This window comes from Acinonyx jubatus, chromosome F2 (assembly GCF_027475565.1).
Source record: "Acinonyx jubatus isolate Ajub_Pintada_27869175 chromosome F2, VMU_Ajub_asm_v1.0, whole genome shotgun sequence".
NCBI classification, from domain to species: Eukaryota; Metazoa; Chordata; class Mammalia; order Carnivora; family Felidae; genus Acinonyx; species Acinonyx jubatus.
The window spans coordinates 26,168,655-26,182,050 of NC_069394.1; the positions used below are offsets into that span (position 1 = coordinate 26,168,655).

Sequence of the window (13,396 nt, forward strand, 5' to 3'; positions counted from 1 at the left end):
TGCTTGTGTGTGTATGTGTGTGTGTGTGTGTGTGTGTGTGTGTGTGAGCACACGTGCATGTGTGTGTGTGCATGTGCAAATAAACTATCTTGTTTGTGGAAGAAGTATCTTAATTTCTGTCAAGTTTTGAAATCTTCCCTTAGTGAAGAAACAGTTATTTTGTAGTAATGCAAGAAACTGACCATTTGCAGGGTAGGTTATATTAACTGGTCATAAAAATTTTAAAGAACTTCTTTGTTTTCAGAAGCACCGCCCCCCCCCCCCCCAATTGTGATTGAGGTATAAAAACACAATGGCCTCAGTAAGAGGAAACTATTTTTTAGTGAATAGAAATAAAGACTATGTGAAAAAAATTCATATTTAAGTTTTGATAGTTAGAAAAAGCAAAATGCTCAAGCAGTTGGGTACTAGGAAAATACTGTGTGTGTGTGGTTGTGTGTGTGTGTTATAAAAAAGGGTAGTTATATTAACTTTTCTTCACTGAAAAGACACCTATTTCACTGCATATATTTGGCATTTCATTTCTGGCAGCTTCTGAGATAAAAGTTCTGCCCACAGGATAACATAAGGAGGGACTCACAATGGGGAAATAACAGTTTCAAAAATGCCAGCAACAGATGCCCAAAACTTTAAGGTTTACTATAAAAAGGACAGGTTTCATGTTTGTTTGTTTTGTTTTTAACAAAGAAAGTAGAGTCTTCCTATATTCCTAGAGGATGATTTTAAATAGTAAAGCTTTCAGAAAGCATGGCTGGTATTCTTTTGTCTTAGGAAATGGAAATTTGGCTGAGATTCCTTCAAACAAGTGAGTATATTCTCTGATTTTCCTACTCACTCGTGAGGCTTTTAGGAAACAAATTCTAGATTATCTGATGGTACAATTACTAAACAGATATGTCTTGCTTCTTATGTACTTAGAAGGTAAATGCTGACAAATAGGCTGATTTTATCATAGTGATCGTTTCCTCCTTTAACTTGAGATCATGACATTTTTAACTCAAGACTGCCTGACAATTATGATTATGATTAACATCAGACAAATCTGATGTTCCTTGAGCCCAATCTATCTTTCCCATGCCTTGATCTCATTATTTCTAGAGACCCATTTTGATCATGTCAATGTCATTGTTTTCCTATTACCTATTAAAGAAAGGCAACATTCTTTAGCCTCTAACTCCAACAGTAATTACGTCATCTTTTACCACATGTATGTTGTAAGATTTCCCCACTTAATCAAATGAAATAATTGTTTGTTTCCTAGATATAACGTGCTTTTCCTCTTTTCTCCTCTTCCCATTCATTTCCTCCAGCTGATATGCCCCACTTTTTTTTCTTTTTCTAGCTATATAGCTCTTAGTTTTATCTATTACCCTAAATCTTAATTGATCCAATCAGCTCATTCTAGAAGTGATTTTCTTCTTTTTCTGGATTCTGATATCCCTCTTTCACTCCCTCAATGCCTTTTATTTATTAATTCAACAAATATTTACTGAACACTTGTGTGTCAGTTCATATTTGTGAACAAAAGAGACCATATCCTCTAGCCTTCTTGGAGCTTGTAGTCTAGCAGGTGAAGACATAAAAGACAAAAATTTAAAGTTTTTAAGCTGTAAATGTAAATTATTAAGCTGCAGAGCCCTTCAGAAAGTGACAAATCGTAGAAGAAGATAGAAGGAGGGTTGAGGGATCCAAAAATGTTAGGGCTACAGAGAGGCTGTTATGAAGGGCAGACCTTCAAGAGAAGGTGACATTTGAGCACAGCTAGAAGGCTGTGCAGGAAGAGAGTTTGCTGGAATGTGAGGAAAGGGTGTTTTAGAGGATACCCAGAGCAGACACCCTAAAACATAAGGATGAAGAAGAGCAAGAAGGCAAGAGTAGGAGGAAATGAGGTGAGAGAGAGAAGGGAAAATGGCGGTCTTGCAGGCTATTGTAAGGATGTAATTTTTCCCTCCAGTTGTAATAGAACTCGTTAGGAAGTTTTGAGCAGAGAAATGGCATGCCCTGACTTATAAGGTACTGTAGGGTGCTTTGCAATTACAAATGTTTGGTAATTTTAATTAGCATTTTTGAATTATTTCTCAATGAATATTAAGCTAGAAAGGTAGGTGAATATTAAGCTACTTGAGTATATTGTATATCATTTATTTCTGATATTGTGCAACACAATGTTTTATTATTGCTTCTACATCCCCAGCAAATATTTGCTAGAAAATTGGTTAAAAAAAAAAGACAGTAACTACATTTATCTAAAGGAGATAACTGTATATTGGTGTAATTATACTACTTTTGTATAATTGTGGCCTATGACTTGGCTATTATCACCCAGGTACCAAAGTTCTGGTAGCCAACAAGCTATTTACACCAAGTATTCCAGTATCTAATAGGTTCTTTTGTTAGTTACTTATTAAAGAAGGAGGTCTGGCCTTAAAAAAAAACAAAACATTTTATACTTAAAAAAAAAAAAAAAAACTACCTGTTTTTGTACAACGTTGTTTTCTTCTCAGGTGTTAGTCTGTATTTTTAAAGAAAATTTCTATGTAGCTGGGTTAACTCTTTCATACATTTTGCCTTGTAAAGTATTTGAAGCAAAAATAACTATCTCGAATTTGGCACATACTGATATTTAAGGCTCACATTTGCTTGTCTATCCATGATGGCTTTCAAAGTGTGGAATATCTATAGTACGAACAGCCGTTTGTGTCAGAGCATTATAAACTATAAGCATTTGAATGACTGCTAGGGTTCCTCGACAACAGTTAACAGTCCCTCCATCATGATTATTGGAATCATTATATTATCATCATTATATTATAAGGTTATTAAATTATAAAGTTAACATTTTTTTCAAGTGTCCAGTAGATGTCAACATAGTATAAATGTTTTATAGATATATCTTTACTTAATTTTCCCCCTTGAGGCAGGTATTATTTTTAATCCTATCGTATAGATGACAAAACTGAAGTTTAGATAGTAATCTGAGACCTCAAAGTAAGTGAGTAGTAGAGGTGAGATAAAATCCTCAGAGAATTTTGGAGCACCTGGGTGGCTCAGTTGGTTGAGGGTCTGATTCTTGATTTCAGCTCAGGTCATGGTCTCATGGCTCATGGGATGTAGTCCCGCTTCGGGCTTCATGCCGACAGCATGGAGCCTACTTGGGATTCTCTCTCTTTCTCTCTCCTCCCCTCCCCCACTCATGTTCTCTGTCTCTCTCACAAAATTTTGTGAATAAAATTTTGTTGACAAATTTTGTTGACATAAAGCTACATTGTTTTTCTGTTTTGGAAATGTGTGCTGGTTTAGTAGTCATGTCATTGGATGTAGCTGCTCTGAGTTAATATATTTTTTTCTACCAAGTATCAAATTTTTCTGTCTGATGATCCACAAGAGCACTGGGAATGAATTCTTAAATTGACAATTTATATCTTTTGTTGTTTGTTTGGTTTTAACATATGTGATTCTGGTTGTAATTGTATGTCTTGCATAAATATATTTTTTTGCTAGGAAAAATGTCCCTAGTACATGGAATGACATTAAATTGATCAATTGTTAGGAAGCTTCTGTAAAGAGAATTTATAATCTCTAGTTGCTCTGCCACTTGGATTCTGTTAGAGCTTCATCATTAAAACTTTTAAAATGCAAATTACAATTTGGTTATAATATGCCTATATCATTTCTTTCACATTTCCTAAAATGCGTTGCCATACACATTTGTATCTTACTCTAAAGGAAATTCTAAAGGGACTTGGAAAATTCTAAAGGGACAGTGGAGCGTCTATAAATCAATGAGTAGTTTTTGGTTTTGAACTTATACAATGCGCATGTTTTAAAAGGGCAAATTACATGCAGTAATGGTGTTTGCACATTTAAGGGAGCTCAAAGATCTTAGGAAATACTCTGAGGAAGGCAAAGGTACATGTTACCATGATGAATAGATTTTTCTCTCCTCCTAAACCTGAGAACACTCATGATATGTGCCACTAATAACTTTCTGCAAATCCTGAGAAAACACAGGTGGTCTGAAAATATCTTTCCATCCCACATCATAGTGGAAGGGCTAGTCCGAATAGCCAAAAGTATAAACATAGTCACAAAATAGTAAATGCCTAGACATGTATTCATTTAACTCTAGCTAATAAATAACAAAAGATTCAATTCAGCACAATAGTTATTTTACTGTTTTCCATCCTTGAGCAATATGCTTAAGAGATAATGCATTAGGTCTTAATGAGTTTATTTTTATAATCACTAAAAATGGTTTCCTCCCTTGGGCTAATTCAATAATTGATTCTTTGAGAAAAAAAATAGTGATTTTAAGATTAATTATGTTTTTACTTAAACTAATTTTCTTGTTCTAACTAGTTTATGTATATCATCTCGTACAATGTTAATTGTAGAAACCTCTCCTGCCCAAATTAAATTATAAATATTTGTCATTTCTAATTTCAGTTGCCATTAACAGAATGTATTAAATGCAAATAAGTATAATAGGTTTTACAAACATATCTCACTCCTTAACCCTTTAAGGCCATTAGTTTTGTCATAGTTTTCTCTTTTAATCAAAATTTACTTCATGATCATCTCACTGACTTTTTACCTCTTTGTGGTGTCGACATAGAAATAGATTTAGCCTAAGTTGTGAATTCTGGAAACATTGTGGTTTTGTATTCCTACACTTTCTCTGGTTGTATCTTGAGCTAACAACATTAGTCTGTTGGTTTTTCTCTCATTAATATCAGTAACATTTTAGCTTATACAGAAACTTTTTGTTTGGGGTCAACAAAAAATTCAAAGTATTTAAAGTCTTGTCACTTTATATAATTTTTTACATATTTTTTAATATTCCTATAGTATATATGTGAAACTTATTGATCTTAAACATACAGAAACATACTCTCATAACAACAGAAAAAATATCCTATCCTTTATCTAGAATGTAAAAGACAACCTCACTCCCATGCTTAAAACCACTAAATGATGTTAGCTTTTATGTCCCTGCCACTATTTTAAGTATTATGCATATCTTGTTTTCCTTCAGCATTACAATATTCCTATGAAGTTGGCATTTTTCCACCTCATTTTATAGGTGAGGGAACTGAGGCATATAAGTGATTTCAGACTTTACCAAAGATTACGAAACTAGTGCAAATCGAGGTTGTGTTCTTAATAACTAAGAAATTTTCCTTCACTACCCACAGGAAAAAAAATAATTTCCTACATTGGTTGAGATTATAAAACTGTACACAATGTGTATATCCTGCCTCCCTTTCAGCTTCATTTCTTGCTCTTTTCAAAACACTACAATGTACTTTGGGGGAAAACATTCCTCTGTTTTCCATAAGAAGGAAAAATCACCTGAAACTTCATTTATTTAACATGCCACCTTGTCTGCCAGGACATCACCATCATCTTACCCTTTGTTATCATGAGTGGGTAAAATACATAATTTTCTAGTAGGGTTATCCTTTATGAAATAATAATTTAAACAAAGGTTAACCTTCATTTATTGTGACTGTTTCACTACCCTGTAATCTTTTGAAATAGTTACCTCTCCTGTTTCATCAAATGTTTCCTTAGAGCATGGTCGCTTATGTGGTAATATTTCTTTGCATTTCTGACATCTAACATGATACAGAGTACACAATAGGTGCTCAGCAATTGTTTATGTCAGATTCTCTTTAAAATTTTATCATTTAACTTAGTTTTCGTTACTCCGTAGACTAAAATTTGCTAAGCACTTTCTATTACTGAATATTCAATTAATTATTCAGGGTAATGCTAAGTTAAATGTTAACTGAAGTAAGAACAAGTAAAGTAAGTAAGTAAAAATTTACGGATTAACGTAAACGCGAGTGAAGTCCACACATCACAATGTGTTCCTGACCCACTGCTGCCCATCAGTGACTATTAAGTCAGAATAGTTCCTTCTGAAAAAAACTTGCTTACAAACATTCAAGTTACATGTTTCATAAGTATTTGGCAAATATTTGTTTACCAGATTAATTAATCAATTCCAACATACATTATACCAGAACAAAGTCTGTGTGCTTGCCATTGGAGTTTTCTACAAGTCTTCAAACAAATACTCCAGCTCATATTGGATTCATTCTTTGATTGTCACCAACTTCTGTGGTTTTTTTCAGACAGTTATATTACAATGATAAATGTGGAATGCCAAATGGCGATTCTAGTGTATTTAAAAAAAATCCCTCATATGTTGTATAAACATAGAAATAATAGTTATCTTGAATCCACTATTTAGAGTAAGATTTAAAATTGAAGACATGAAATATATTTAAAATAACAAGACTTTGCTATCACTGAATACAACCTTTGTGCAAAGACACGATTCCATTCCTGCTCCTTTCTTACATGTATGCAGTTCCAATATTTTGGTCTTGATTTTCAATAAATTTATACATAGGTTGTCATGTCAAATTTGTGAAGGAGTTTTTCCTCTTACAAAACAATTTACCAGGAATCTTAGCAGTAATTACGCTTTCTTCTTCTTCCTGTCTGCCTCTCTTGATGCATTAAAACTAACTAAAATCATTATGGAATTCTGGGCAGTAATATATATATATATATATATATATATATATTTATTTATAATATATTATATATTAAAATATATATACAAAGTACACAACAGGTCCTCAGTAATTACTCATGTCAAAGTCTATTTAACATTTTATCATTTATGTATATCACATATATATGATATATACATACATATAGTCAGAATGATCAGATATAAATGATACGATTTATGATTAAGAGCATTTTCTACTGCAGATTGATTGGCTTGTGAACAGATTGGAAAGAATAGTTTTGGGTTATACATAAATGGTTATAAATAAATGTTGGAAATGTAAAGAACTGAGGTTTTGGCATTTTCATTCAGGGTAACTGCCTACTGTAATTTGACAGCAGACAGAACTCTGTGCAATTTTTGATATGGATTTGTTGCTGGATTCATTTCTGTTTGTTTTTGGCTACAAAAGCAGATCAATTGATCCAATTGTCATTTCAAAAATTCACCCAGAGAGTATCTTTGATTGCCAACACCAAAATTTACACTCATAAAGTTGCAAATGACTCAATATTTTGATTGCCTTCGTTAAACAAGAGAATCCTTTACAATATTTTTATAAAAATTCTCTTTTCTTTGTTGATTCTAATAATCTATTGATTTTGTTACTTATAAAGAAGTGAAAATAATTCTCAAAGAAGACTTTTTAAAGAGTTTTTAAGTTGAAGGGTCATTGACATACGAGATCATGTTAGTTCCAGGTGGTCAGCATAGTGATTCAACCTTTATATGCATTATGAATAATCACCACCATAAATCTAGCTACTTTAAAATTGCTATTTAATCACTCAGAGGTTTATTTGTTCAAATAAAAAATGTAAAATATGAACTGTAAGATTTTCAGATATTTCTGTTTTATCTTCTTTAGTGTACATAAAATAATTGGCTCCAAAAAAATGAGAGAGACCATCAGTGACTTCTGCTTATCTGATTACCTCATCACCTTGCTTTCTACCTTGAAACAATCATATTCAACAGATTAGCTGGTCCCACTCAATCTCTTTTTTTTTCCTAACTCAGTGTCTTAAACAATAGAAGGGAATATGTACTTTTACCCTCAAATTCGCTACTAGTACTAATTCATCTAATAGATGAGGAATTTTATTAATTAAAAATTCATTCCAAATTATAAAAATTTTGGAAATACAGGAACATTCAAGGAAAGGCATACAAATCGCCAATAATCTCATAATCAAGAACCCTAACCTATACTCATATTTGGCATATTTCCTTTTACTCATTTTTCTCTGTTCGTACATATATGTATATGTGTATATATATATGTAATATTTAACTTACAAAATCGCTATTACATAGTTTATTGATTTTTGTATCACATTTTAAAGTTAAAACTTATAAAATATTTTACTATGTGCATATATATTATGTATAAACCTCACTTAACAATAAAGCTCTCAATACTCTATAGCATCACTGTACCATAGTTTTATTTTGTTCTCCTCTCAGAAAAGGAAATCACCACTTCTGTATATTAATAGTTTTCTGTGTATATGACTCTGAATGAAGTACTTGATAGAAAAGAAAAATGAACATGTGCAAAATTTGGCCTTCTCAGTAAGAATGACTGTAAGAATGACCTTAGCAGTAAAGAGTAACAGAAGTACTGTTTGGGACTCCCTAAAAACTAAGATTGTACCAAGGGGAGGTGAAATCTTATTTATAAGACATGTATGTTTATATAATAAATCACTTTTTTGGGATATTCATTCATTCTTGAAAAGGGCTCCATGAAGTCAGATAAATGTAATGTGTAAGGCCCATTAGTAGGTATTAAATGAGATTAAAACAAATATAAGACAGTTTATTTCACTTCTTAGATCCTAAAATCTAGTTGGGGAAGCAAGACATGAAACCTTACAATTTTTAAAGTAGGTCACAATGTAATGATAACTTATCTTGCCTTGGTCCAGAAATTCAAGATTTCAAAAAAATCAAGAGATATGGAACATGATATATGTTTAGAGACCTACTTAATTGAAGCACAGGGCATTGGAATTCCAGTCCATGGACTACTCTAGCCTCCTCTAGGATTGCCTCAAGTGCACTCCCAAATGACCAATTTACTCTTCCTCTTTACTGCCTTCCTTTCTGATCTAATCATAATTCTATAAAGATAGTGCTCTCGTGTCATTTTCTGTCCTTAAATGTGACCTAATTTGGCATGGTTTTTAGCTACTCTGACCATTGTATTATTAGGCAGAAAAAGCATTTTTCATTTGCAGGGGCAGACATTAGTATCTATTAAGAAATTATCAAAACAGGGATTCGCTTTGTTTTCCATACTCTTCATTCATCCAGTCAACTGATGTTTATTGAATGTGTCCTTAAGATGCTGTGCTCTAAGCTGCCCTTAAGAGTTTCTATTCTCAGAGGGGAAACAAATATTGAACAACTAATTACATAATTATTTATTCATTATTAGTTTATACTAAGCATCACAAAGGAATGTAGAAAGTAGTGCTATGAGAGCATCCATCGGAGGGAAATATCAAGGAGTAAAAGAATGTCTGAAGTACTGTAATTGTTTAGGATTTAATTTTTAATGTTTTTTCCATGAAAAAAACATATGTATAATGACTTTGCAGTGGTGACTACTTATTCTTATAATTTAAATATGCATTAGATTAGCTTCAAAATGTGGATTGCAAAGAAATGCGTAATAAACATTGGCTTTTACTGAAAATATAAGTCAGTCAGAGAAAGACAGATATCATATGTTTTCACTCATATGTGGAATTGAGAAATTTAACAGAAGACCGTGGGGGTAGGGAAGGGGGAAAATAGTTTCAAACAGAGAGGGAGGCAAACTATAAGAGACTCTTAAATACAGAGAATTAACTGAGGGCTGATGGGGGGGGGGGCGGGAAAGAGGGGAAAATGGATGATGGGTATTGAGGAGGGCACTTGTTGGGATGAGCACTGGGTGTTGTATGTAAGCAATGAATCACAGGAATCTATCCCCAAAGCCAAGAGCACACTGTATATACTGTATGTTAGCTAACTTGACAATAAATTATATTTAAAAAAAAGAAAATAAAAAATTTATAACAGTAGTACATTCACATGTTTGAAAAAAATATTTTGGCAAAAAATTAATTTTTAAGACTTTATTTTAGGAAAACAGCTTAACATTTAGTATGTATTTGTCCCCATATATTGAAAAATATATTGTTAATGTGAAAATAATGGAAGTGTTTTGAATTATATAATTGTCTCCCCTTCAGAAATAACTGATTTCAAGTGTCACGAAAACTTTTCAGGTCTCAATGAGCTACATGTTTTTCTCCTTTTTATTTATAATATATATGGATAACAAATCTTCCTTAAAAATACATTTAAAAATTTTACATGTAATAAGTAACTTAAAAATGTCTCATAAATTAAAAAGTCCATTCTATATTAAGGAGGAAGGAACCAGGTGATATGGACAAAATAGCAAATAGTTTTTTAGTTATTTTATTAAGAATACTTTAGAAATATAATTTCATTCTACTCTCACAATAAATTATTATTTCTTTTTTATCTAGGAAGTTTTTAAAAGAATTTTTAATTTTTGTTTTACAGTAGAAGACATTTAGGCTGGGAGTTAAAAAAGACTTTAAGCGTAATCACAGAGGTAATCACATGGTTGGTGCCATGAAAATCCAAAGAAATAGTTTTATGGTATAGTTCCAAAGCACATTGCTTTTAACAACTACAGTTAAATCTTGTTCACTTAAATATTATTCACAGAACATTCTTAACGTCCCAATGTAAAATCTAGTTTTAATGATAATGGTATTCAATTTTGGTAATTTAATATGCATAATTTAAGCATTCATTACTTGAAAGTTACTTATGCTATTATCTTTATATTTCTCAGCAATTGGTTTGGATTCCTGTCCCGAACCGCAGACTCCCAGCAGTGGAATGAAAATTGGAGACAGATATATGGTTGGTGATGTTGTGTCCTTTCAGTGTGATCAAGGATATTCTCTTCAGGTAAGGTGATTTGTAAATTATAGTTTTGATATGCATTGCTTTTTCAGAATATTTTAACAGAACAATGATTGATAATCCACATGTTTCAAAAAATATTGATTTCAGACCATGTAGCATACCAAGTCAAAGGTATTAAATTTGTTCATAAAACTTATTCATGAGAGAAATTACTGGAATGGATTAAATGGTTTTTTTTTTTAAGTTTATTTATTTTGAGAAAGAGAGAGAGAGAGCAGGGGAGGGTCAGAGAGAGGGGGAGAAAGTATCCCAAGCAGGCCCTGCACTGACAGTGCAGTTGCCTGATGTGAGGCTCAAACCCACGAATCGTGAGATCATGACCTGAGCCCAAATCGAATCTGCATAACCAGCTGAGCCACCCAAGAGCTCCTGGACTAAATAGGTTTTGTTTGCAAGGGACCAAAACTTAAATTTGAAACAAAATTAATATTTACTTCACACTTTTCTTTCTATTCCCATAGGATGTAACAACTGAACTCCTGCATCTTTTAGAATCTTTTAGATTTGAAAATAAAAACAAAGTGCTACTTAAAGCATTAAATGAAACTTCCATGTAAATAAATTCCCCAAATTAGTGAAAATCGACTATAAATACATTTTAGAGGGTCTCAAATTTATGGTTGCATAAAAATCTCTCTAAAGACCTACTAAAAAATTGAGAAAAAATATGAGGCAAAAACTATTTCATATGTTAAGTAAGTAAACTCCTTAGAGGAAGCAAAGTTAAAAATTAATAATTTAGAGTCTTTAAAGTTGTATTACAAATTATTAGTCTCAGAAGAACAATCAGATCTTTCTGGACTTTATATTTTAATTTAAAATTTATATACCTTAATTGACTTGTTTTAATATTTTTATTAAATGTTTTTAAATTATGCTTTAACCTATCTCACCTTGAATATTATAGCAATTTATTATAAACAGTAACATATGTGGTCGTTTCATTCAATCTTTTAAACAATTTTTTTTACCATGACTCTTTTTAAAAGAAAATTCCAGTAAAAGTTTGAAAATATAAGAAATGAAAATATATATCTAAGCTTGTTTTTATGATATTAAGTTTGCTATGTTTAATTCAGTCTTTTTAAAGTGAGTACTGAACTGTACTGTCTTGTTTATATAGGGTCATTCTCATATTACATGTATGCCTGGACCTGTAAGAAGATGGAATTATCCAATCCCAATTTGTTTGGGTAAGTTGAGGAATTGTAACTCATTTATAAGCTTTATCAAATTTTAAAGACACACCCTATATATAACGTTCTTCAAACATATAGTTTGCATTTTGTCAAGTTTTATGGAAATTATATTTTGAGCTAAACATTTCATGTCTTTTTAAAATTTATTTTACATGTTTAGAATTTTTAACTCAAACTTCAATATCAATGGATGACTTCAGAAATTGAGAAAAGTTACTAGATTGTTCGATCCTTAGAACTTTTTCTCAGTATGCTGTGATAGAAATACCCATAGATCAGGAAAGTAAGTAAATATTCATTGCTTGCTATTAAGCCGGAAACAATAAGGAATCTGGAGTGTACCAAGGGAGCATGACAGTCCTTGATATGTCTTCGGTAGTGACAGGTGATTTAGATATGGAATATATCAAAATGGCACTTGGATCTTAGAAAGAATGGACCCAATTTGTGCCCTAACTTACTGCTGCTTCCAGTCATTTCTGTTCACTTTTTCATGTTTTTTTCTCTTCCTCATTTCTAGTATCTGTATGCAACCATTAATATCCTGGGCTCTACAGAGTATCTGAGAAAGACATATGAGGTGTGATCCCTATCTTTAAATCATTTATATACCATTTAGAGTGGTAGAAATAAAAGACATGAAATAAAAGAGTAATTTAGTTCTACCATTGACTACACATGATGGAATTTCAGGAAGATGAGATGATGTTGACCCAAGTCATTGGGAAACATAGTCAGCCCATAAAACTTAAACAGAGTTTTAGATGGTAAGTGTAATTAAGATAAATATATGTCGAAGATAGCCTTTTTTTGAGTAGGAAAACGGGCAAAAACAAAAGAATTGGTGTGACTTCTATGACTTCCCTCTGTATTGTGTTAGTTTCCTTGGGCTGCCTTAACAGACTACCACGGACTGGTTGGGTTAGGCAACAAAAATGTATTTGCTCTCAGTTCTAGAAGCTAGAAATCCAAAAGCAAGGTGCTGGCAAGGTTATTTTCTCCTGAGGCCTCTCTCCTCGGCTTGTAAATGACCATATTCTCCCTGCATTTTCACATGGTGTCTTTTCTCTTTTTTCTCCATTTGTTTCCTTTTTAGTTTTGAAGTTCATTTTTTATTTATTGTGAGAGAGAGAAAGAGCAGGGAAGGAGCAGAGAGAGAGGGAGAGAGAGAATCCCAAGCAGGCTCTTCACTGTCAGCCAGAGCCTGATGTGGGGCTTGAACTCATGAACCATAAGATCAAGACCTGAGCCAAAACCAAGTAGAATGCTTAACCAACTGAGACCCCCAGGTGTCCCTTTAGTGTCTTATAAGGATAGTAGTACTATCAGATTAGGGCTCCACCCTTATAATTTCATATAACCTCGATTACTTCCTTAGAAGCCTGAATTCTAATATAGTCAGATAATGTGTGAAGGCTTTAACATATGAATATAGGGCAAAGACAAGTCAATCTATGCCTATGTACCAGGTGTACTATTTCTGTTGAGACTACTGGAAAATATGTCTAGAAGCAAGGATGGTCTTAATTACCCAAAGATATTGAAAGCATTTAGATTTTATTTTATTTTATTATTATTATTTTTTGAT

At 32.4% G+C, this 13,396-nt stretch overlaps 1 protein-coding gene across 6 annotated transcripts in view; it reads left to right on the forward strand.

Moving 5' to 3' along the window:
• CSMD3 (CUB and Sushi multiple domains 3) overlaps positions 1 to 13,396 on the forward strand; it is a 1,242,277-nt gene that overhangs the window by 1,096,103 nt on the left and 132,778 nt on the right. For all 6 annotated transcript variants that reach the window (XM_027064013.2, XM_027064014.2, XM_027064015.2 and 3 more), the window contains 2 exons: positions 10,473 to 10,591; positions 11,733 to 11,802. In XM_027064013.2, coding sequence (XP_026919814.1) covers positions 10,473 to 10,591; positions 11,733 to 11,802 — 189 coding nt within the window. The remainder of the gene's footprint in view (positions 1 to 10,472; positions 10,592 to 11,732; positions 11,803 to 13,396) is intronic.